We start from the raw sequence: 26,167 nt of genomic DNA, 5'->3' as shown, positions 1-26,167 counted from the left end.
TTAAGTTATCCACATCAAGGTTGTATGGATCTGATATCTATTCCTTTAAGTCTTGAGGCAGATGCACACACAATTTAACACTATCCAACCATAACCAGCATGTATAAAGTTAAGGAGGATAGTAACATAAGCTCAAAGGTTCAAAGCAGGGACCCTGAAGCTGTAAGACGGCAGCACTACCCACTGTACCTGAATCTATGTAAGTCTAAACGAAAAACACTCATGATAATGAAAGCTGGCTTCCAACAAGAGAGGAAAACACATTAGCACCAGTCTGAGACAGATGGCAAAATACACAGTTTCACAGTTTTCATAGCAAAGAAAATTCATTCACAGAAATGTTTTTTTATGTAACAACATGACTAGTAATGGTATATTAATATCCATCCATTCTTTAACACCATTTATCCTACAGGGTCACCTACCCCAGCAGACTCAGGGCAAAAGGCAGGGTACACCCTGGACAGGATATGCCAGTATATCGCAGGGCACAATCACACACATACTTCAGATAGTTTAGAGAAGCCAATTAGCCTACAGTGCATGTCTTTGGTCTGGGAGAGGAAACCAGAGTGCCCAGAGGAAACCCCGTGAGGTATAGGGGTAAAGTACAAAGTACACACCCACACATACACACATACACATATGTATGTATATACACACTGATCAGGCATAACATTATGACCACTGACAGGTGATTATCTCTTCATTATGGCATCTGTTAGAGGGTGGGATATATTAGGCAGCAAGTAAACATTTTGTCTTCAAAGTTGATGTCTTTAGAAGCAGAAACAATGGCCAAATGTAAGGATTTGAGTGAGTTTGACAAGGGCCAGATTTTGATGGATGGATGACTGGGCATCTCCAAAACTGCTGCTCTTGTAGGGTGTTCCCAGTCTGCAGTAGACAGTATCTATCAAAAGTAGCTCTCACCTTGGGAACACATGGCACCAGGTTGCACTAAGGCAAGCCGGCAGAGGCAGTTCTGCTGTGAAACCTTGGGTCCTGCCATCCATGTGGATTTTACTTTGACATGTACCACCTTCATGGAAATGGTATACACTGATGGCTGTGGCCTCTTTCAGCAGGATCATGCACCATGCCACAAAGTAAAAATGGTTTAGGAATGGTTTGAGGAGCACAACAACGAGTGGCCTCAAAATTCCCCAAATCTCAAACCAATCAAGCATCTTTGGGATGTGCTGAACAAACAACAGTCTGATCCATGAAGGACCCACCTCGCATCTTACAGACCTTAAAGAATCTGCTGCTAACATCTTGGGTGCCAGATACCACAGCACACCTTCAGGGGTATAGTGGAGTCCATGCCTTGACTGGTCAGGACTGTTTTGGGAGTAAAAATGGGACCAACACAATGTTAGAAAGGTGGATATAATGTTATGCCTGATTGGGATACTGTTTGTGCGCAAGGGACCGTGTACATATAAATACACCATTCAGCATGTATTCCTAGGATAGGCATGGAATTGCCAGGTTACTAAAGAATGAAAGAATGAATGATATATCTAACTCATCCATTTGCTTCAATCTCTATGATCCTGGTTTACACTGAATAACGTGCTGAATAAAACTGGATATATGCCATAAATAACCTCAAAAGCAGACTGCATTTAGTGTTAGGTTTGAGAGATGATACAGAATTTCACAAACATTAGGACATTCAAGCCAGGAGAACATGCCAAGAAGCCGAGGCCGTACGGAGTAGGAGGGTGACAATGCTAATGTGCAGGCTTTAGTGCTGCCATGGTGACTAAGTCAGTAGCCCAAAACAGACCAAGCTTTCATGGGCTCACAGTTTCGCCCACCACTGTGCTGGCCTTAAGGTCACAGTCAGGGATCAGAAATCCCTCTCATTCTCTTCATCCTCTTCCTTGTTTCTATCTCTTTCCTGTGCAACACCCTCCTTAACTGTACAAATCAAACTTGTTTCCCTGAGTTGTGCTTTACCTTTGATTTTATAAAGGGGGAAATATCCGTTTGTCTATTCTTATTCACTAGATGGCTGGATCACGAACATTTTCCAATGCAAAACATATAGTGAGCTGTCCTCTCCCCTAAATTCTTGTGTTATTACATTTACCCCTAATTACTGTATGTCAGAAATCACTACAAATTTGGGCACATATTTACAATTCCCCTAAGACCCAAAGCAAAGTCTCTAAGGACATATTACATGTCATTGACCATGAAATAAAAAACAGACCTAAATAAGGAGAATTGTGGCTGTGGGAAAGCCATATTCTCTTACATCACCTTTGACATTGCCCAAATCAAAGTAAATTCAGACTTGTGGAATGTTTAAAACTTGTAATGAGTTTACATTTTTTCTCCATATCCTTTCTGGTTTGTTTAAGAGTCTAAATTCAGCAAATAGTTCATGAGAACATATAATGATTTGATTATTTACAAGACAGCAAGCAAATTTGGCCTGTATGTAAAGTCTGTTTTTCCAAGGTCTTGCATACTGCATACAGTCTTACTTTTGCAATAATCAAGTGCAGTAATTGTTTGGCATAGTGAATGCAATATATTAATTAACATAATGCATTATTGCCATACTATTGCAATTTTGGACCTTTGTATACATCTCAGATTTAAATGCATAACATATCCATGTGCACCATTCTGTGAGAGTTACAATGGGTCTGATGGTGGGAATGAAAGCAAATCCTGATTATACAGAAATGTTGGCATTCATTCATTCATTCATTCATTCATTCATTCATTCATGCATTCATGCATTGCTTATAACAGGTACACTGGGTAGGAAGTGGAAACAAACTCTGGATGTGACACCATCAACACACATTTACACCTACAGGCTATTCAGTGTAGCCAGTTCATCTGAGAGTAAACTGGAGATCCCATAGAAAATCCACAGACGAAGGTAGAGCACACACAAAAGTAAATAGCAGCCACCCCAGAGCTGTTCAGTCGCAATAAAACCCGATTGTATATTTATAATCACACCCTCCAGTGTCACCCGTATAAGGATGAGGTTCCCCTTTGTGTCTGGTTCCTCTCAAGGTTTCTTCCTTTACTATTCAAGGGAGTTTTTCCTCCTCACCACAGTCACCTGAGTCACTTCAGACTTTCTCAGTGGGGATAAATACAAACACATTTAAATCTATCTAATGTTATTCTTGAATTTTGTATTCTATTAATCTTTATATTATTCTTCATATTAACCTTTTGTTTTATGTTTATGTTCTGTAACGCTGCTTTGAGACAATGTCAATTGCTAAAAGCGTTATACAACTAAATTTGAACTGAACTGAGTATACTAATACTAATACTATTTAGTATACAAAATTACCCCAATGTGTGAATGAATGTTTGATTGATGCCTTGATTATGGACTGATGTTCCATCTAGGGTGTTGTTCCTCATCTCACTCTCAGTGTTGCTGGGTTCCTGCTCTACCATAACCCTTACCAGTATAAAGTGGTCACTGATGAATGAAGGGACAAAGTGGTCACTAATGAATGATTGAATGAATGAATGAACAAAAGAACGAATGAATTTTTCTCACGATCACATATTGCTCAGATGATGTCTCACGTGTCTTTAGGTTCACATGCAATTTCAGGGTATAGCAGAAATGAACCTTGTTGTTTCTCAGGTATTTGCATATTTCTTACATACTCGTGAAAAATATGTGACAGTATAGCCTATTTATATGAATAAGCTTGAAACATGTGTGTCAATGACAAATGCTTACACTGCGTAAAAAGGTGTAGGTGCCAAATTCAAACATATTTCTCAGTTTGCTAAATACAAAACTGCAAAATATAGTATAATGAAGTTATATGTGAAAACAAAGCAGTGGCTCAGCAGCTACGGCTCATGACACCTAATCCTACACCCACTACATTCTATACCCTTTATTTAATGCTGTATTTATAAATATTAATGTCAGTTATTTCATTGCTACTACCTCAGCCCGATGTTGCACAATACTGTACTGCACATTCAGCTGCACACTTTATTCCAAATATAGTCCATAGTACAGAAGCCTTCTAGCTTTTATATCCTTTATATTATATTTTTATTGTTTTTTTAAATTTTTTTTTATATTATATTTTAATTTTTTATTGTATTTCTATGCTAGCACAATACGTCATGTAAATTCTTTTTTTTTTAAATCAGCAGACAGTAAAAAAAAATCATGCATTTCACTGCATAAGGTTGATTTAGAGTTTAAATCCTGTTTCACAGTGTTGCCAAGGCCCTTAAATCTAATCTGTCAAATAAATAAATGCAAATGAACACAGAAACCACATACTATTGATTAAGTCCTGATCAGACATATTGTTTAACAACAGAAAAAAAAATGGTAGTTACTATAATACCAGTCAGTGTTGTGACAAGTCATTTATTATACCTTGTATTTATTTATGTATTTATTATATAGAAAGGTGCAGATAGTGTAGGTTTAGTGTAGATATGTCCAGTTTTATACCTTGAATAATACTTAATAATAAAGATAAAGCTCATTTATATTACCTTGTAAAATTTGCAAGAGCTGTATGCTTGAGAGACTGTTAAAAATCCACCAGGTTAATGAGTTTTAGGGACTTGGCCCCAGAGCTGGGATTTTTGAGCGCGCTCTCGTTGCGCGTTCACGTGCAGAACTGATCTGCAGCCTGTGTCTCGCGCGGCACGTGGATGGACGCGGTTCCTCTCTCAGCACGCATCATGCAGGAAACGTTCATGTGGACTTTTGACGAGATGATATCTGAGGAAGACCTTTCCTTTCCATCCCATGCCTCATCTCTTTAATCGGACATTCGGAGGATTTCCTTCATAACACCTGATCGCTCTCTACCCCTCAGATACAGGTGAGAACTCTCATATAACTACTTTCTGAACTTACAGTTTGTTTGTCAATCTGTGACTCAGTAAACTGGGTGTTGGTCTTTTGCTGCTTTTTTCTTTAGCTTAAGGCAGTCAAGAGACCTGTCTAGAAATTGTGGCAAAGATTATAAATGATGCTAATGATAATTACAGTATAATATGGTAAAAAGTTTCTAAAAATCTGATAAAAGTCTGATTTCTCTTCGCGATAATTATAGTTCCTAATGCATACAATGCTACACTTGATTTAAATCAGCATGAAAACTATAATGCAAATACAGTATATGTATGTATGTATGTATCTATATGTATGTGTATGTACAGTATGTATATATATATATATATATATATATATATATATATATATATATATATATATATATATGTATGTATCTATATGTGTATGTACAATATTATATATATATGTGTGTGTGTGTGTATATGTATCTATATGTAAGAGTATGTGTGTATATATATATATATATATATATATATATATATATATATATATATATATATATATATATATATATATATTGTATGTATATACATACATACACATATATATGTATGTGTGTGTGTGTGTGTGTGTGTGTGTGTATATATATATATATATACACACATAATTTTGGGCTAGTAGAAGAGACACATAGTAGAGATTCTTTGTTGCATCATTTTAATGAATTTTTAAGGTGTTGGATACAGCACAGACCGATTAGGTCCTTATGAAAATATATATATCGAATCGTACTGTGCAGATTCGTTGACATCCATGTAGTTAGGAAAAAATGTTTTTAAATAAATCATTTTCTTTAATTAATCCAGCTCAACGTCCATCACACATTATGGGAGAAAAGCATTGATTCTTCCACATTTCCATTAAATTACAAATCCCAGATTTGGATTTTTATACTATTGAGGCACTTTTATGTATACTACTGAGAGGATACTGTGTTAATAAGGCAAAGGTACAGCATGAAAAATAAAGCAGATGTCTGAATGTTGATATTTATTTAAACATGTCCCTGCCTGAAATCTGCAGAAACGTTCAAGAAATTCTATCACAGCTCAATTTTCCAAGCAGGTCGCTGATCTCGTGTGATACACGAGGCTGGCAGCTAAAAATAACACGGTGCTCAGTCAGTTCCATATTTCTGCCGTCTCAACATCCGAGCACAAGCAGAGCTGTTTGTTTGTGTCACCTTGCATCGATTAAAGACAGAAAGAAAAAAATATTACATGATAGTGGTGGAACAAATTCAAGAGAACAAGACCAGAAAAAATGCCATGCTCTTGAGCTACAGTGTGCTTCAGTTTAATATTCAGTATTAAAAAATGAATGCAGAGGCCAAAAAATGTATATTGTGATATTTAAGTTGAAATGATATTAAAAATGTCAACAGGAAAATGAAACTGCACTTAGTATAAATAAGGAAGCTTCTCTGCACAATAGGTCATTTTCTCTTTCCCGTTTGTCTCCTCAGTTCTACTATTATGGCATCTGTGCTCCATCCTGTCCTGTTGCTTCTACTTCCGTTACTTCATGTTCAGTCAAACTTCCATCAGAAGCCCCAGTGGCCTTTGCAGCGTGTGCCTGTGGTCCTTCCTCAACAGACCGAGGAGCGACCGCCCCCTCATTTTATCGGCCCAGCTCATCTGGAAGTGACCTCTTCCTGCAGTCCTGAGTGTCACAAGAAAGCCCCAACACCCAGCTACTGGGACTTGCGACGATTCCTGTCCTACGAGACTCTCCACTCAAATGGCCATCTGACTGAGACAGTTGTGGGAATCTACGGCTTCGACCCAAATACGCTGAAGAGCGCTGACGCTGAGCAGGGACGGTCCAGAGCCAAGCGCCAGATCTTTGGTCACGATGATCGCTTCAGCATTGTGGGCCAGGACTACCTGCTGAACTACCCCTTCTCAACTGCTGTGAAGCTGTCCACCGGGTGCTCAGGCACGCTAGTGGGTAACCAGCATGTTCTCACTGCAGCCCACTGCATCCACGATGGAAAAAACTACGTCAAAGGTGCACAGAGGTTGCGTGTCGGTTTTCTGAAGCCACGCCAAAAGGACCCACCATCTAACAACAGCACTGCCAACAAGATGAAGTTCCAGTGGATCAGAGTCAAGCGCACACACGTGCCCAAGGGCTGGATAAAAAGTAACGCTAATGACATTGGCATGGACTATGATTACGCCTTATTGGAACTCAAGAAGACTCACAAGCGCAAACACATGAAGCTGGGAGTGAGTCCTTCTGCCCAGCGTCTACCTGGTAAACGAGTGCAGTTCTCCGGCTTTGACAACGATCGATCTGGCCAGCTGGTCTACCGCTTCTGTGGAGCTGGAGATGAAACTTATGACCTTCTGTATCAGCATTGTGATGCTCAGCCTGGCGCTAGCGGCTCTGGAGTTTATGCCCGGATGTGGGACCGCAGACGCCGCCGATGGGAGAGAAAGGTGATCGGCATCTTCTCAGGACACCAGTGGGTGGACCTCAACGGAGCACCACAGGAGTTTAACGTCGCAGTGCGCATCACTCCTCTTAAGTATGCCCAGATCTGTTACTGGATCAAAGGGAATTATGTGGACTGCAGAGAAGGCTGAATTAATCTTCCTTATTACCCTTGCGTTAAGTAAAGTTTTTTTGCATCCACTAGATTCATTCAAATGGAGTTGAAACACTTAGGAATACATAAAAAAAAAAAAAAACACTGGCATGTAAACACTGAATTAACTCAACGCACCCATTCATACTGTCAATCTTCAGAAATTACAATCATTTCTACAAACCTGTCTACAGATAATTAACCAAATAATTTTGTCTTCTCTAGTTGCATTCATACTTTCCAATAGCAGAGCTGAAACTTAGGATTCAAGTCAACAAACCTGCACTTATTCTTTTATATAGAGCAAAATATAACAGGGTTGTGAACATGAACGGACCTGACGGCACCAAAGACGGTTTTTAACGCCTGTGGACTTCTCCAGTACAAAACACTGTAGGCTGTAAACCTAGAATGTAAATCAATTTCATCAACGGTGCTTTCTAAATAGCTATCCGAGTCAAACGTACAGAAGTAAGTCTTTGACTACTACATACTGTATATGAACTCTGCGTGTGATGGCATGTGGTTACTGATCCATTAGCGCCACCTGGTGGTCACTGAGGTTACATTAGGTGACCATAACAAGCTTCACGTGTCAGTCAATGGTAGTGGATGGAAGGTCCTTAAGACTCATCACAGAAGTTTTTTTTTTATTATTAAATAAGTACTTGGAGACGCAGACATTACATCCCTTAAACCTTATTTACCAGCGTCAGCACCTAAAGCACTTTGAATTTTTAAATTACTGATTTCTTTAGTCATTAACAGCTTTGTATGATAATTCACTCTGTACTATACAAATGTTTATTAAATGCTTTTTGAACAGAATACGTCATAAAAAACGTGTAACCGTGGACGCAGACATTTTATACGATACGATTTTATACGACGTGAATCGGGGCTTCTTTTGCTCAGATGCTCAAAAATATATATGAAGCATTTTTGTGTTACAGCTCCTGTCTGGCTTCTGATGGATGAAGAGATAGTTAGATAGATAAATATATTTATACACACAATATGCTATAAAGTCTGTGTAGCATTTTTAAGTGCAAATTTATTCCTGTGACTACGAAGCAGTCTGGTGTCTGGTGCAAACCTTCAGGCAAAAAACGTACTTTGTGGCTTATTTGTGTGCTAGACATCATTATTTCTTTCAAACAACACACCCACACGATGTGCCAATGGGAGAAGTTTTCTTGTTTTATTCTGGATGCCATGGTGTTCTGAAATAATGCTGCATTGTGTCAAATACTGAAAGTCTGACAGTCTATGGCCCTCACCCAGCATCTATGCAGCCGGAGCCATAAACCGTGTAGAAAATAATGGCAAAGGCATTACTGAGGCTCCCCGTACATCCTGGGATTTGGCACAGAGATGAACATAAATAAACAGGAAACAAAGTGGCATCAATTAAGCTTCAAAATGCTGTGGCGACAGGAATAAAATGGAATCTGAAAAGGAAAAAAAAAAAAAACAACAAAAAAAAAATCGTGCTATCAACATGTAATCATAAAATACAATAAGGCAGTGAATAGAAATAATACAGCATTCACAAGATAAGATTCAATTGTATTTCAGATCATCTAGAGCTGAGCTGCTGTCTTCAATGGCTGCCCATGGGCTTGGTTGTTTTGGTTTGTTTTTTTTGTTTTTTTTAAGCGCATCTTTGGCGAAATCTGGACGTCATGTGGGACACGTGCTAAAAAGCTCCTCCTTGTCTGCTTCTGTTGCCACTGTTTGTTTTTGGGTGGTTTTTTTTTTGTTTGTTTGTTTTTTTTGCAAAACTTTTACATAGGGGAAGAAATGACATCACGTCATGCAAACGTAATGCCCTGCGTTCATTCATGTAACAGTATACAAAATAAAATATTTTCTTAAATAGATAGAAACGTTGCAGGAAAATAGAACCGTATCAAAAGAAATACCAGCTGGAGTTCACAGTCTTTTTCGATAAAACTCCCTAAACGGCCTCCAGCACACATCACTGGGACTTGAGACCCAGGCTGTTGCTGTTCAGGGGGTACGAGTAGGCTTTGCCCAGCACGATGCGATCCCGCAGCAGCTTGAACAGCACGTAGTAGTTGCAGAAGAGAATGAGGCCCAGAGAGAGCGTGTGATTCCAGCGCTCGGAGCGCAGCAGCGAGTACAGCTGGTAGAGCACCACACTCGACTCGATCCCGATCAGAAGGTTCAGGATCCGCAATGGCTTATGGAACAGGAACTGAGGAAGAGCGCAAAGAAATTAGTCTACCTTTATGTTTCTGTTTCTAATACTTTAAGAAAATAAAAACACTTTCGACTAATGTTAGAGGAACATTTGCTCGTTCGTGCTGTTATCAAGTCAGCACCAACACGCTGCATAATATGATACAGACAAAGGTCAAGAGCTTTAGTTTATGTTCACAGAATGAAGATAAATAAATAACAAACACATGATCTCAGTGAATGAACTGTGGCTGGTGTGAGTATTTTAACTGCTGATCTCTGGAGATTTCACACAGAATGGTGTAAACAACCAAAATACACGGTAGGTAAAATGCCAGCAACCAGTGAGAATAAAACAACTATATCTCCAGCCAGTGGCACTGGAACACAAGGAAACGCCTTGCCGAGAGCTCAGAGGAGAATTTCAGCTGCACGGCAGACTACTGTAACTAAAATAACCACTATTTAAAGCTGTAGTGGACAGAAAAGCATTTCAGCCATGAATGTGGATTGGAAGCAACAGCATCCTCAACTGTCCAGTCTTGCTGGTTATTTTAATTACTGCAGTCCTCCTGTCAGCTCCACTCACCTCCTGTGTCCACCCACACAACAGATACTGAGCCAATGGTTTCTTTTTTGTTTGTTTGTTTGTTTGCACATTGTGTGTAAAGTACAGAGATATTTAGTATCTATAAGAGATCAGCAAATCCTGAAAAGTTCAAACCAGCCTTCTGATGTCAGTCACGCGAACCGTGGCATGTTGGTGCAGTCAGACATTTTCTCCACTCGGATGTTTGTAGACATTAAATCAAGTTATTAATGAAACTTTTTAAGCTCTTATTAAACTCAGCTTTATGCAGTGCACTATTACCACACGACTGGCTAAAAATGGAAATGTGAAACTATTAGAAATGTAAATATTAGAAATATTTAAACATTATTTCAGGAAAAAAAAAAAAACATGTACAGATTTTAAAAATCTACAGCATTTAGTCACGTCTGAAATATTTATAAAAATAAATTGTTTGTACAGACAGACAGACATTTTCACCACCGTACTTTAGATTGAGTAACAAAGTTATATTTTTATAAATTTATTTATAAAATTATAAAATGTATATTTATTTATTTATTTATTTATTTATATTTTTATTAATATTTCATTATTTTATATAACAAGTGATTTCTTATGATATAAAAGAAAGAAAACAAAAAGAACACAGATAATAATCAACATCCAACTTCACCAGCTCAAGCATCTCAGGAGCTAAAGTATAAAAATCTAAATGACAAAAAAAAAGGCTACTCACGTAAAATCTGGCGTGCGAGACGTCAGAGGGCAAGGCCACGTTATACGGCCCCACGGCCTTGTACAGACAGCGACTGTGTCGCACCAGCACACCCTGAGGCCAGATTGTGTTCTCTGACCACCTGAACAACACAAACACACTATTCATGAGTTTACCTGCTGAATGTGGGGCTGAAAAAAAAAAACAACATTTCATTTAACAAAATATTGGCTTTAGATAAACACAATGTAGGAGACAAATGAATGTAAAACAGAATGCCTCTGAAACTGACCTACAGTGGGACAGAAGGAATAAACTACAGATGTAAGTCTGCTTTTTCAGTCTTTTCCGCTGAGGGAATTTTATACGCATTTAATCCACTGCTTTAGTTTTGTGGTCTATCACCATAGCAACGTGTCAGAAAAGCTCAATTTGTAAATGTAATAGTGAAAGCATCATAAATATTAGAAGTACTGAGTAAATAATTAGAGGTACTGGAACATTGGTATTGCATTAAAGAGACAAAAGCAACAAGGCTACGTACACTCGCCGTACACTCTCGCACAGACACTCTCGCACAGACACTCACAGCGATAAAGTGACCAGACCACACACACACTGCTTTCTCCTGCGCGCACACAGACGCGCACACACTGCTTTCTCCTGCGCGCACACAGACGCGCACACACTGCTTTCTCCTGCGCGCACACACTGCTTTCTCCTGCGCACACACTGCTTTCTCCTGCGCACACACTGCTTTCTCCTGCACACACACACACAGCTTTCTCCTGCACACACACACACAGCTTTCTCCTGCACACACACACACAGCTTTCTCCTGCACACACACACACAGCTTTCTCCTGCACACACACACACAGCTTTCTCCTGCACACACACACACAGCTTTCTCCTGCACACACACACACAGCTTTCTCCTGCACACACACACACAGCTTTCTCCTGCACACACACACACAGCTTTCTCCTGCACACACACACACAGCTTTCTCCTGCACACACACACACAGCTTTCTCCTGCACACACACACACAGCTTTCTCCTGCACACACACACACAGCTTTCTCCTGCACACACACACACAGCTTTCTCCTGCACACACACACACACAGCTTTCTCCTGCACACACACACACACAGCTTTCTCCTGCACACACACACACACAGCTTTCTCCTGCACACACACACACACAGCTTTCTCCTGCACACACACACACAGCTTTCTCCTGCACACACACACACAGCTTTCTCCTGCACACACACACACAGCTTTCTCCTGCACACACACACACAGCTTTCTCCTGCACACACACACACAGCTTTCTCCTGCACACACACACACAGCTTTCTCCTGCACACACACACACAGCTTTCTCCTGCACACACACACACAGCTTTCTCCTGCACACACACACACAGCTTTCTCCTGCACACACACACACAGCTTTCTCCTGCACACACACACACACAGCTTTCTCCTGCACACACACACACACAGCTTTCTCCTGCACACACACACACAGCTTTCTCCTGCACACACACACACAGCTTTCTCCTGCACACACACACACAGCTTTCTCCTGCACACACACACACAGCTTTCTCCTGCACACACACACACAGCTTTCTCCTGCACACACACACACAGCTTTCTCCTGCACACACACACACAGCTTTCTCCTGCACACACACACACAGCTTTCTCCTGCACACACACACACAGCTTTCTCCTGCACACACAGCTTTCTCCTGCACACACACACACAGCTTTCTCCTGCACACACACACACAGCTTTCTCCTGCACACACACACACAGCTTTCTCCTGCACACACACACACAGCTTTCTCCTGCACACACACACACAGCTTTCTCCTGCACACACACACACAGCTTTCTCCTGCACACACACACACAGCTTTCTCCTGCACACACACACACAGCTTTCTCCTGCACACACACACACAGCTTTCTCCTGCACACACACACACAGCTTTCTCCTGCACACACACACACAGCTTTCTCCTGCACGCACACACACACACACACACACACAGCTTTCTCCTGCACACACACACACACAGCTTTCTCCTGCACACACACACACAGCTTTCTCCTGCACACACACACACAGCTTTCTCCTGCACACACACACACAGCTTTCTCCTGCACACACACACAGCTTTCTCCTGCACACACACACAGCTTTCTCCTGCACACACACGTGCGCTGTGCAATTATTGTTCCAATTATTCACACTCACGTGTGTTGTGGCGCATTGCTGTAGGAGCCGTGCTCGAGTCGCTGCCAGCGGCCCAGATGTGCGGCCGAGCGATGCAGCAGGTCGCAGTAGCTGGGAGGAAGCAGCTGACTCATCAGCATGACGAATGCATTGATCCACACCATGATCAGGTGCTCACATGACCAGCGCATGTCGTAGTACTGTGTTTTCTGAGGATGAGGAGAAACATACACACACACACCATTTAAAACTCACAGCTGATTACATGAAGCTGCCTCTAATCTATATGACGAACCACCCTACTCACCTGGACGAAACAGAGTGGTAAGAAGGCCACGTAGTAGGCACTGAACAGCGAATTGAAGAGCACCTCTTTGATGCGACGATTAAAGTCACTCTTGAGCTCCTCCACCTCACTGCGTATGAGCTCAGGAGAGGGCGGGCACGTGTGGGTGGGAACATGGGTGGGGCTGAAGAATTGCTCTCGCAGGTTCTCGCGCACGAGCGCCAGGAAGTCCTTGGGTCGCTGCACAGGGACGTCTGTGGCGTCCTGCTCTGAAAACGAGCAGTCTGTCTGCGCTGGCTGAGTTCGGCCCTCCTGGTGGAAGCAGCACAGTGGCACGTATACACCGAACCTGAGGGAAAACAAATGTCACATTTTTTCATTCAAGTCATTCATGAGGCGAATTTGAATGGCAAAGTATTAAAGAAAAACAAATGTTAAGTGTCTAGTTGTGGCCTAACACTGTAATGAGGATCATCAGATGCATTTAGATTAGACATCTGCTTATGAGAGAAGGCTGATTAAACTTTGATGGACATACAATGGCTCTAGCTCTGTTAAAGAAAATACACACCCAGGCAAAACAAAACAACCATCTTCTAAACTCAGATTTTTACAGAACCTTAAAAAAATGCAATAAAATATTGGCACCCCGGCTTCCACTTTAAGCTTAACAGCAGCGATGCTTGGGATCGTTCAGTATCTAACTATTGTACCCTGCCTACTATTAACTATTAACTATAACTGTTAGAACTAGTATTTCTGTATCTGTGTTCAGAAAGATCTTAATGCTTAGACAACTGCAAATTTCCTCCTGATTGGTCAGCACACATGATTTCAGTAGACATGAGACAGTATTAACAGTGAACTGCTTAAAATAGAAACGTAACGCAAATGTAAGCATGTAGCCATGTCCCACATGGCAGGTAAGTTAGATAAGTGTTTCGTCAGACTAAAGGAAAGAAACACATGATGAGCTGCATTTAACAGTTTTCACAATCGCACATCGCCGACGATTTACATTTAGTCAAAAACGAAGGAATGTCATTTGCATTTGAACACAAAATAAAAGCGTCATACAGCAACATGTTTGTGGTCAAATAATCTGCAGTTCAGGTGGACATGAAGTTTGTGCTTCAGTGAAGTGAAATACTTGACAGGTGAAGTTATAATACTTCCTCTGATGGGAGGAGCTCGTCTTTGAAAAAAAATAAATAAAAAGAACCGTCCATTTTTTCCCCAAAATGAACATGAGAGACATGAGAACATGTGACATGAATAACGCATCATGTCAGAGTAAGTTGAGAATATTTTAGGGTCTCTAATGATGTTCGAAAGTTACGACAAAATGCTCAGCATCAGACACATGACACGTGATCAGAAACTGAACAGCGCAGTGTCACAGAAAGCCTGAGTGTTTCGAACGTAATGGAGCAAAAGAGAATTTGTATAAGCTTACGGGTAGCCCAAGAAGAGCAGGTTAAGCACCGAGTTAGTCTTAAAGAGGTTGACGAGGGTCCAGCAGAGAATCCAGCCACACAGAGTGAGAAGACTGAGTCGGGCCACGATCAGCATCACGTACTGCACGAATGAAGAGGGGTTCGTCTGGGAGGCCTGGCATGGGCAAGCAGGCAAAAAAGATCACACACACAGATGTAATTACAGCTCTAAACAGATCACCAGATTGGATAAACACTAAAAGAACATTCCAAGATTATATTTTAGCAGATATATATTAGTAGAATCTACTATAAAACTCAGGAATCTATTAAGAGGGATATTGAGGTATTTTAAGCAACGCTTCATTCTAACGCCTGTATGAGTTAAGAACATCTATTGGTACTTTACTAATAAACCTGAAGAAGGTTCTGCATATAATACCCAGGAGTTACAGATAAAAGTGTCTTCCTTTTCTTATAACACATCAAGTCTTATTGTGGTTTTTGAAATGTATCTGTGGTGGGAATTTTGCTGATCTCTGGCAACCAAACCCAGAAATACTCTGGCTAATAATATCGGTATTCCCCTTCATTTAGGATGCACTGTGTGTTCTAAACAACTTTATATTTGCTTACATCCCTCATACATACATATATACACATATATACACACACACACACACACATATACATATACATATACATACACACACACGCAATGTTTTGCAGTTGGTGTGGAAAATCCCTCCATGGAAATTTCCCTCAACACAGCTTCAGAGTAAAGCAGCAAAATGTTATTTCATTTCGGTATTAAATTGTCCTACATTATTCTATTTAATGTTATAGACATTTACTTTCACACAGAGGCAGAAACACAGAGGCTGTATTAGGCTGTAAAGGCAGATGAAGGCAGTACCTCTGAGACGAGGGTCCACACTAATCTCCTGGCCAGCATCACGGTGATGAAGATAGCCAGGTGATAGTCGATCAGGTAAAAGTTCTGAGAAAGAGAAAGAAACTGCACTAAGGTCCAAATCCCAATGACATGCAGATGAAGAGGAATAAATTCAACAGCAAAAAATATGGATTCGCATTTCTGATAAAAGCTCAGAAAATAAAGTAAAGATTTTGACAAGGTTTATACAAAGACAGAAATTCCAGCCTTCTAGACCAGGGGTACTCAATAGGCGGACTCCGGTCCGTGTGCGGACCCAAACAGGGTTAAATCTGGACCGATGCCCAACCCTAATTGCTATTTTAATCATAATCCAAATGAGTTTTCCGTGCAGCGTGCAATCCTGATTCCGCGCTATATACAGTATCTTTGAAGCGTCTACTACTCTGTTTGATTCATCTATGTCCAATCACAGAAGCGGTAACAGCATCGCTATAGCAACCAGACCGGTCACGTGCTCCGGGTCAGACATGTGAAAAGGCAGACTCATCGTGCAAATAACAGTGCAAATATCAGTAACGTCCGAAAATATCGGACATTTTTATTAATTTCTTTTGCTGACTAAAAGTGAAAATGGCTTGTTCATAGCTGCCCGTTGACAAGAAAAGAAAAGTTGATCTTGAAAACTGCGAGTTTAAAAGTGAGTGGACAGAAAAATATGCTCCCCGGTGGAAGCAAAAAACCAGTGTTTAATCTGCAACGACACGGTAGCAATCATCAAAAGTGGTAATGTAAAACGTCACTATGAACCCAAGCATGCATACTTTGAACAAAATTGCCCTCAGAACACAGAGTTAAGGACAACAAAAATAAACCAGCTGAAATCATCCTATGAAGCTACAAGCAGTGTAATAGTTAGATCAGGCCATCACACCTTTTATGCCCAAGTTTAAACAACTGGTGGCACAAAGAAGGTGTCACCTTTCACACTAAAAGACCTACCATGATGTTTTTTGTGTATGGTTTGAAAGTTCTGGGGATTTTTTTGTTGGAGTTCTCTATTTGTAATTTGACGATCACCTTTCCATACCTCGGACTGAATGGAAATTTGGTAAGTGGACCTTTCAAGTTTATATTTGAGTACTCCTGTTCTAGACGTTCGGCGATATGGTTGTCAATCTGTCGAGGCATTGAAAATGTTGACCCCGTGCTTCCTGAGGCACCTCCTACAAGTTGAACTGGCACTTCATTAATTATGAACATTCAGTCAAGCTGCTCTCACAGCGGATCAGCGTGGTTGAGATCTGGTGTTTGTGTAGGCCAGTCCATCACAGACAACACCAGCTGACTGCTTCTTCTCTAAATATCTCCTGCACAGTTTAGAGTTGTGCTTTGTGTCATTGTCCTGTCGTAAGAGGAAACCGGCACGGTTTGAGATCCATTTTACCGTGTAGAAATCTCCTACTTTAGCACCACTAAAGCACTCAGTAGATCACCTTTCCTCCAGCATGTTTGACAGATGGCATCAAGCTCTCCTCCATGTTCTGTTCGAAACACCACACACCTGTCCACAACATGTGGATTCATCTGTCCACAACACCTTTACCAGTCTTCTTCTGTCTAAAGTCCATTTTAATCGCTTCCTTCTATTGGTCTTAGATAAGGCTTTTTTTATTTGCAGCTCTGTCTAATAGGATACTATTAGATGAAGCTGCCAGAGGAGGACCTGTGAGAGACGACCGTTTCTCACACTGGGGACTCTGATGTTCTTGTCCTTGTGCTCAGTTGTGCATCATGGCTTCACTGTCTTCTCTTTCTCTCCTGGGTAGAGCCAGTCTGTGCTGTTCATTGCATGAAATAATACACAACGTTGTGTGAACTCTTCAGCTTTCCGTCCACTTTGTTTGAATGGCCTCGATTTCAGAATGGAGGCTTTTTTTTTCCTTGGCCATTAAAAAGAGTCTATAATCTAAACCTTCAGCACTATGTTTTTCAGGTGTGCAAACATGAATGCAAAAGGGCTTTCTGATGCTCAATTTGCCTGGATTAGATATCATAGTGCTACTGGAACACAGTAGCAATGGCTGATGATAGTAACCCTGTTCACCTCTGTGAGCTGATTCCATTAAAAATCTTTTTTTTTTTTTAATAGCTTTCCAGATATAATTATTTACAGCAATGTCCAGACTATATTTTTAATCAAATAAATAAAAAGTGTGTTTCCTTTAAAAATCAAGGGAATTGACCCTAAACTTTAGTATTATTGGCAATCACACAAAAATAGTGCTTAAACACAGACTTTTTTCAAAAACTGTCACAGGTATGAGCTGGACTACATGGACAAAATTCCTATCCCGACATGGATAATTTAATATCATGGAACGATATAAGGATCGGGGAAACGAATTGTCTATAAAAAAAAAATAAAAAAATAACTGCATGCATTCATGACCAGTTTTCTGGTCAGGGTCTGAATTGTTACCCTCTAATTTAGTAGCATGTTCTTCCTTGTTTATTCAGACTGATGCCTGTTCTGTGTTTAGGGGGATTTTGTTCTATATCACCCTCCTCCATGCTTGTTGTTTTATTTACACACCACCAGTAGCTGCTAACTCTTATTTCAGCGTGATAAATCAGCTGCCGAAAAACAGTGGCTCTGTGACGTTAGCCTACTGGCTGGAAAATACATGAGTTATAAAATTTCACAAATACACTGCTGCTCGTGTTACACAATGTTTTCACTTGCGATCTTTTTTTTTTTTGGTAGCGGTGTGAAATTCTCACAAAAAATGAACAGGAGCGTTCTATTTGTGCTATTTGTAAGAAAAATAAAGTTCACTGCAAGGACGTTCTGTTCTGCAAAGAGAACAAGGAGCAAGGAAGGAGCAAAGAAACGTGTTGCTCTGTTTTATTCAGTACGCCTCCAGGGATCATCTCGCGTTTTATTTTGTTCGTGCTTATAATATTCTTGCGCTTGCATTCTGTCCTTTCGCTCCCACACAAATAGATGGATGAGAAAGCGGGACTCTGCCCATGACAGCGGACGAATCTGCTTTGAAACCATTAACACTACTGAAGGCCATCTAGTATTAACTGTTCATTTCAAAGCCAACAAATTCCTTTCATTAACTTTAATAGTCAATCTTCTTCAAGAGGCTTCTTCCTTCACTACTGCATTTACGTTCTTTTTTATATCTGATATTTTCGTATCTGTAGTTGCTACATGGTGAGTGTGTGTTGCAGGAGTAATACGTACCAGCGAGGTAGAAGCAGCAGGGTGGATGTGAGGATACCACCACACCGTCCTGTAGATGTTAATATACTGCACAAAGAGTGCCACCAGCAGGTAGAGGAAGAGCAGGAACTCGAAGAGCAAGCTGCTGTCTAGAGGAAGCTCAGGGATACGGCAGTGGCGCACCGGCTCTGGCGTAATCAGGGTTGTGAGAGGTGGAGCCGACAGACCCGAAGAGTTACTGCTCCTGGAATGATAGAGCCACACATTACTGCTATACCGCCAGCACAAAAACAAGAGGGCTGTTATAGATAAACGATCTACGACGGTTCGGTGAGATGCATCATGATCTTAACCGAGTCATCGCTGAAATCACACCGATTCATTCTCAATACCAACAAATATTTTGACTAGTTTCCGCTATAACAGTCATCCCTCAGCAGCCTCTTTGGTTCGGTCTTGAATTTAATACAACAACAAAAACAAGTGTGACACGGCACGACCGTTTTAATTAACAAGGACAGGTCTTCCGTTTAGTGTCCAAGCAGTTACTGTTATCTTTCATAGCTTTCGTGGACTTTTAAATTTGGTCACGCATTTGAACAAGCTGAGATCCAACTCATGCTAATTTTTGTGACGCTGTGTTTGCACGTGATATGAGGCACACGCAATTTCCGTTTGGACGTCCGTGTTCGAACACTGCATTGTTTCGCATTGTACTCGTTTAGCACCACAATGCAGGGACAACACAACAAACAATCTAAATGACAATGTTTAGGCATTGTGGGGTTTAAAAAACGATAGCTCAGCACTATTACTCTAACACTTCTGAGGGGCAACCAAACAGAATATTAGACACAAACATTTAGAATAAACAAAGCTTTGTGAAGTCCTTGGAAATACCCGATAGATTTTTTTTGTTCGTGTCTAAACGTAAGGGGATCAATGTCCAGACTGCTGATAGATCAATTCTCTCACACAAGCAGAGTGCTCTGCTCCTTTATTAGGACTCTTCACTTATCTGTAACCTGTTTAAAGTGAAGAACAGAATAAAGTCCAGAAGTAAGTCAGAAGTAATTAAAGAGGAAAAAAAAAATAATCTGGAGCAGACATGAAACCCTCAGCGGCTGTGTAACGAATCAGAGCAGTCTGACTGCGAAAGCGTGAGCTGGTCGATGAGACGTGCACAGTACAATAAGCCCAGTGGTACGTTGATAATTGAGATAAGCGTGTTGCCACGTAATAGATCAAGAGCAAGGTATTTACTCTAATTTACAGCTCATTAATATTTATGGTGTATTGAAAAACCTATTGAACTTAAAAAACTAGTATGGACTGAGAATTGAGGACGTATTGGAACAGCAAGGCTATTGATTTTTATCTGTTTGTTTTTGCTATACATTGGTTTCAGGTAAAAAATAAAAAAAAGTATCAGTATTTCCTGATATTTACATCTAGAGGTATTTATAAATTTAAAAAAAAAAAAAAAACACCTTTAGCCATTTTTTAAGCAAAAGTAAGGGAACATAAGGTGCTCATGTCAATTTAATAAATAACACTGCAATATCTGGTTGTAGATCACAATTTAGTTTGTCCAAGCCAGTGATTATAATCAAACTGTTTCTTTTGTCATTTCACTGTGTTTTAGATATCTGCCGTGTTGCATGATGAAGTTCCTTCCAATTAGATCTGATGTATTTCTCTGTCATTTGCTGTATTTCTCTGTAATGATGTAACTCAAAATGGCAGCTGAATGAATTCAGACAATGTTTCTGTAGAGGTCTGAATTCATTCGGCTGCCATCTTGAGTTACATCCCACAGAAAGACAGTATGATGTACGTCTGTATCTCCAGTCTGGTCTTTTGATGATGAGTGTCCAGTGTATGGTGACACGTTCACCTGTCTCAGGAGGTTGTTGTGTTTTTCTTCACAGCTCTCACAGTGTTTCTGTGGTCTTCCTTGGACAACATCTCCAAGTGTCCTCAGCGCTTAAAATTTCAAGACTAATTGTTGTATTGGCTTTGCCCAATTCTTATACAGTGGCTCTGGTTGGTTTTTCCTTTTTTTTCTTCTTCAAAATGATTTGCTTTAACAACAGTAGACATTTAGAGCTATTAATGATTTAAATAATGAATCTAACAGGAATAAGCAAGAGCACCAGTCAGGAGTGTGTTCCAATACTTCTGATCACTTGAAAAATAGGTGGATTCAAACAACCCAGATGGTGCAATGTTCGAAGATGTATCTAGCTGTAAATATCAGGAAATGATATCAACCCAAATTATATTCAGTCTATAGCAAAAACAAAAGCAGCCTCTCTTTCTCTTTGATAACCATTATAAAAAGTTTGATAAAAAAAATACTCACTCACTCACTCCCTTCACAATGAGATGTGTATAATGAGATGTGTGTTGGACAAGGTGTTAAGGCAGAGATGCTTCATGTACCTGCTCCTGTGGCCCGTGCCGTTGCTGAGGCCGCCCCCTACCAGAGTCTGCAGGGAGGGCAACGCCGAGCGGCTCAGCTGCTGTCTACTCGGACCCCTGCGGCCCCCGGGCATGTCCGGCTCGCACGGTGCCAGCCACCAGCACCACCACGACCAGCGCAATCCCAGCAGCTCCCAGCTCCAACGTCCTCACGGCCTCCTCCCCCAGTGCAGCCCGGCCACTGCAGGAATGAGAAGAAATCCAGAACGTGAAGTTCTAATCTAAAATAAAATCAGATATTAAACAATGTGGACTTAAAAATCCGCAAAGCTTCAGTTTTATAACACGACATACAACATCAGATTTGAATGATCAACAACAACCGGACATTCACCAATGTAATAGATTATGATAGAGCATCAGGAAAAGACTTAATGTGAAAAACAGTGTGTGTTTTTTTTGTTTTGTTTTTTTAAAACAATTGTACAATTAAAGGAGGGAAAAGCACTTAATCATTCGAAAGCATTTATACCGTAGGGAAATGATTCTAAAGGCTGCCAACACCTTGTCATAAGAATAATTGACACATGATCCAAAAAATGACAAAATCAGACTGAAATGAATGCAGATCATATTGAAGACAACAGAAAACATCTTCCCATCTTCTTGGGAATAGTCAACTGAGCCCAAAAAAGGAATATAGGGCTGAAGAATCACCATAATACCAATTTCCACATTAGGCTCCAGTTACTAGGATGCTGTTTATTAATAAATGACTCATGTTTATTGACACCTGGCTCAACGGACTGCAGCCGGCGCTGAAGAGCGAGACAAAGCTCAAGCATTAGAACAATCAAAATGCCATTTTTACTTATCCGGTTATCTGAAGAAATCCAAGCAAGTGATTTATCGAGGTGAGGACAATAAAGAGATGCTACAGGAGATTACTTTTACTTGAGTGTTAGAGGAGCAAATTGCACAGAGCAGTGCTAGTGGACGTGCAGAACGTGTTGTTGTTGTTGTTAGTGACATTGACATAGTGACAGAAGTTGTACATGTGGTGCTACGTCTCGGGTAAAACCACAGACTACACAGACTAAATGCAGAAATACGCCACAGACGCTGCAGAGGTTAACAGATAAATATGCCACCCTCTTTAGCTCTAGTTTCAAGATACAACACTACTACTACTAGGAACAGATCACGAGAAAGATAATAAAAATGTTTGTTATGTCTATGTAAATGTTTATGTTATGTCTATGTGGGAGGAAAAAAATAAGAGAAAAGGTAACTTAAGGGTCTTTAGGTAATTGAAGATGTAAGCTAGGTTTTCGCCTAGTATCTCTCTCAGACTATATTCAGCTATCATTCTGCTAACTGCTAGGAAGCTGCGGTGGCGGTGAGCTTTGACGCCCTCGGGTCTGTGGTGTCTGAGGAAAACAGAGAGAGAGCTGGGTGCTGGGGGACTTAAAACAATGGCCCAAGCTTTGTTCTGAGAGTAGGGACGTCCTCTCCTGAACCACACCATGATGCCACCATTAAGCTCATCATCAGTGATGATAGCAAAAAAAGGTTTTGATGCTATGTTTTACTTTAACTTTGGAGGCCAAAAATACATACGCATACGTGCATACACATACGTGCATACACATACGTGCATACACATACGTGCATACACATACGTGCATACACATACGTGCATACACATACGTGCATACACATACGTGCACTTTACACCAGTTGATTTAGATCTGGTTGAAATAATCAATGTGGCAACTGGGAAAATGTAGCCACACAACAAAATTTCTTTCTTTTTTTTTAATAATCATAAAAATAACCCACAACCGACAACTCTGTGACAGTGACAACTAACAACAGAATGAAGAATAAAAAAAAATGTAAATGGAAAATGAATCAACCTTGGAGCGATGCATCTTTCTGGTTAAAAGATACAGACGTGAGGGAGAAAGCAAAGAATTGAGCTTAACTATTGAGTTCGTGAGGTGAATTTCAAGTGCGTAATTTCTTGTAAATACCACATTCACCCTGCATTTCATTAATTCTTTTGTATTTAAAATCAGGGTGGAATAATGTATGTGTAAAAATGTTTTTTTTGTATCTTTTCATCTTTTCTACCTGGCAACCCTGAAATAACACTGATTTACTGTTACAGGACTGCCACCGGGACTTACAGCAGCTCAGGAGCATCATTTTATACAACACTGGGTTCTCGAACCAAGTTTTCATTTAACACACTGATGCTTTAAACCACATTTACACACGTTTGACTTTCTAGTGTTGCTACAATCTGTTTCTAACGGTCCTCGAGGTTTCTCCCTTTACTCAACCACAGACCTGTGTAGACGTATTGCAGTGTTCTGTGGAGAAGTTTGTACTGTATTGTCTGTCTTGCGAGCTCTTTTTTGTACACATTATGCATTTTATGTAGCAATGTGCTTCTGCACTTAGTTCTGTGTTGCTTTATGTAGCACCAACAACCTGGAGGAACGTTGTTTCGTTTTACTCTGTACTGTACCAGCTATATATGGTTGCAATGACAATAAAAGCTTCTTGAATCATGACTCGTCCCTCAGGCCTCAGACGGCAATGCAAGGATAAATGACAATATGATGTATTTTCGTTTAGTAATTTAGAATATTCAGTTCAGTTGGATTTTTATAGCACATTTACTACAGATTTTAGCACAAATCAAGGGGGATGGGGGGGTTGTAGAGAGTGGTAGCTTAGTGGTTAAGGTGTTGGACTACTGATGAGAAGGTTGTGAGTTTGAAGCCCAGGAGCTATGGGCTGAATGACACCTCAATTGCTCCGCTGTATAAATGAGATAAAGGTAAGTGGCTCTGCATAAGGGCGTCTGGCGTGTAATGCAAATGTAAGCAGCTTTAGATACATATAGAAATCAGGACAAAAACCATACGTTGGAACGTTTTCCCTGATGAGGAAGCCAGAGGCGAGGAAAAACTCCCAGGGACAATATTAGGAAATGAAATATAGTCGTTCTTGCCACATGTCTGTAGCTGGCAGGTCTGGGCATGAGGAGAGGTGTAACGAGTGGATCGATGCTGGGGCAACTTAAAAGGCCTTGACTCAAATGAACTAGGGGTACAAAAATAAAGCCATAGATTAGAATTGATTACAAATTTATTTCATTAAAAAAAAAAAATAAATAAAAGACACCTGGTGTGTAGAAAAAAAAACACCTGTTTTTTTTTTTGTTTTTTTTTTAAAGGAAAATTCATTACCTACATTATATATGGGTCTGACAAGGATAATAGTGTGTGTGTGTGTTGCATACTCTCGACATACAGTATGTTTGCACAGTCATCAGCAAAATGAGGAAGGAACTGAGCAAGAATGTTTTACCTTCCTAAATTTCACCAGATCTGCTGAAAAAGTAATAAAAGGCAAAAACACAACACAACATGTAGCTTAAACCCAGGGAGCCAAAAAGAAAACTAAAGGACAAAGTAATAGAAGGTTAGCACGTCTGTCTGGTCTGCAGTACCGTGTGGACGGTGTTGTTCTGCTCAGGATGTTTACTCATCTGTATGTTATTACTGTATGTTTTAATCACCTTGTTAAAAAAAAAAATTATATATATATATATATATCACACCTGAAGTGCAGCGCGTGCAGCAGCGCGTGCGTGCGCGTGTGTGCAGGTATCTTAGCCGATGCAACCTGTAGCTTTAAAAAGCTTCATCTACAACTTTAACCGACCGAAAAAACTAACAAAACCCCTGAATGCTTCTTTTTTCTTCTTCTTCTTTTCAACAGTTTGACGACGTTTCTGCGGTTCGGGTTCAAAAACAAAATAACAGGAAGAAGAAATCGTTTTTCTACTTTTACTTAGCCGTTACCATGGTGCTAGCTAGTTAGCATGTTAGCACAGAAGCTAACCAGCAGCCGTTTTTTTTTTTTAACTTTTCCACTTTTTAACGTGCAGGAAAAGACAAGGTTGATTTGAAAAGATGACAAGATAAAGAGAAAACACTCACGCATCAATTCCGAGCGGATGGAAAGGACGCATCGGTCAATCGGAGTAAAACATCGACATTTGTTTCCCTGGTGACGTTTTTAATAACAATCTGATGCTGTTTTTGGGTGGAAACGGAGCCACGAGCTCGAACAAACTCTTCTTCTTCTTATAGTTAATATCTTCCGAGGCTCGGTGCACTCGTTAAGTTGCAAAGTTAACGCGAGTAAACAGTTCGTTTTTTAGCTCCGCTTTTTGCCCCGACATACAAACCGACGTGGCAAACCGAGTCCTCGCTCGCGCTGACGTCATCGACGCGGCTGCGTGGTGCGGCACGGCGGCCGCGTTCCAAACCGCGAGCATTTCCCTATATAGGCGCACTACATGGCGGTGAGATATAACCGATAGCACCTAGGGCACTATCTCTATCTTACTGTAGCTATTTAGGATTGGACCTTTTTTACTACACTCCTCTTTTTAAGGCCAGGTGGAAATTCGAGCACGGGCACAGACTAGTTAGCTTTAGTGTCATGTAATATAGATATGGGGGAAAAAAAATTCATGGGATATTTTAATTGAGTAAAATTGTTTTATTATTCCAGTGATTTTACAACTGTGTGAAATGTGATATGCTTCCTGTAAAGTGAAT

At 40.5% G+C, this 26,167-nt stretch overlaps 2 protein-coding genes across 2 annotated transcripts; one reads left to right on the top strand and one right to left on the bottom strand.

Moving 5' to 3' along the window:
* The first annotated feature begins 4,647 nt into the window (after positions 1-4,647).
* Positions 4,648-8,506, top strand: LOC132839151 (serine protease 23-like). Its single transcript, XM_060859967.1, has 2 exons — positions 4,648-4,862; positions 6,363-8,506. Exon 2 carries the CDS (start codon positions 6,373-6,375, stop codon positions 7,486-7,488), a length of 1,116 nt encoding a protein of 371 aa, XP_060715950.1. The 5' UTR covers positions 4,648-4,862; positions 6,363-6,372; the 3' UTR covers positions 7,489-8,506.
* Positions 8,507-8,669: 163 nt separating this feature from the next.
* tmem39a (transmembrane protein 39A) lies at positions 8,670-25,853 on the bottom strand. The gene is made up of 9 exons (XM_060859966.1): positions 25,541-25,853; positions 21,543-21,762; positions 19,119-19,341; positions 15,884-15,967; positions 14,988-15,142; positions 13,553-13,880; positions 13,267-13,454; positions 11,006-11,126; positions 8,670-9,711 (listed from the first exon to the last, which is right to left on the bottom strand). Exons 2-9 carry the CDS (start codon positions 21,653-21,655, stop codon positions 9,472-9,474), a joined length of 1,452 nt encoding a protein of 483 aa, XP_060715949.1. The 5' UTR covers positions 21,656-21,762; positions 25,541-25,853; the 3' UTR covers positions 8,670-9,471.
* Positions 25,854-26,167: the final 314 nt, after the last annotated feature.

Source organism: Tachysurus vachellii, chromosome 24, assembly GCF_030014155.1.
Source record: "Tachysurus vachellii isolate PV-2020 chromosome 24, HZAU_Pvac_v1, whole genome shotgun sequence".
NCBI classification, from domain to species: Eukaryota; Metazoa; Chordata; class Actinopteri; order Siluriformes; family Bagridae; genus Tachysurus; species Tachysurus vachellii.
This window is presented reverse-complemented; position numbering and strand designations above follow the sequence as displayed.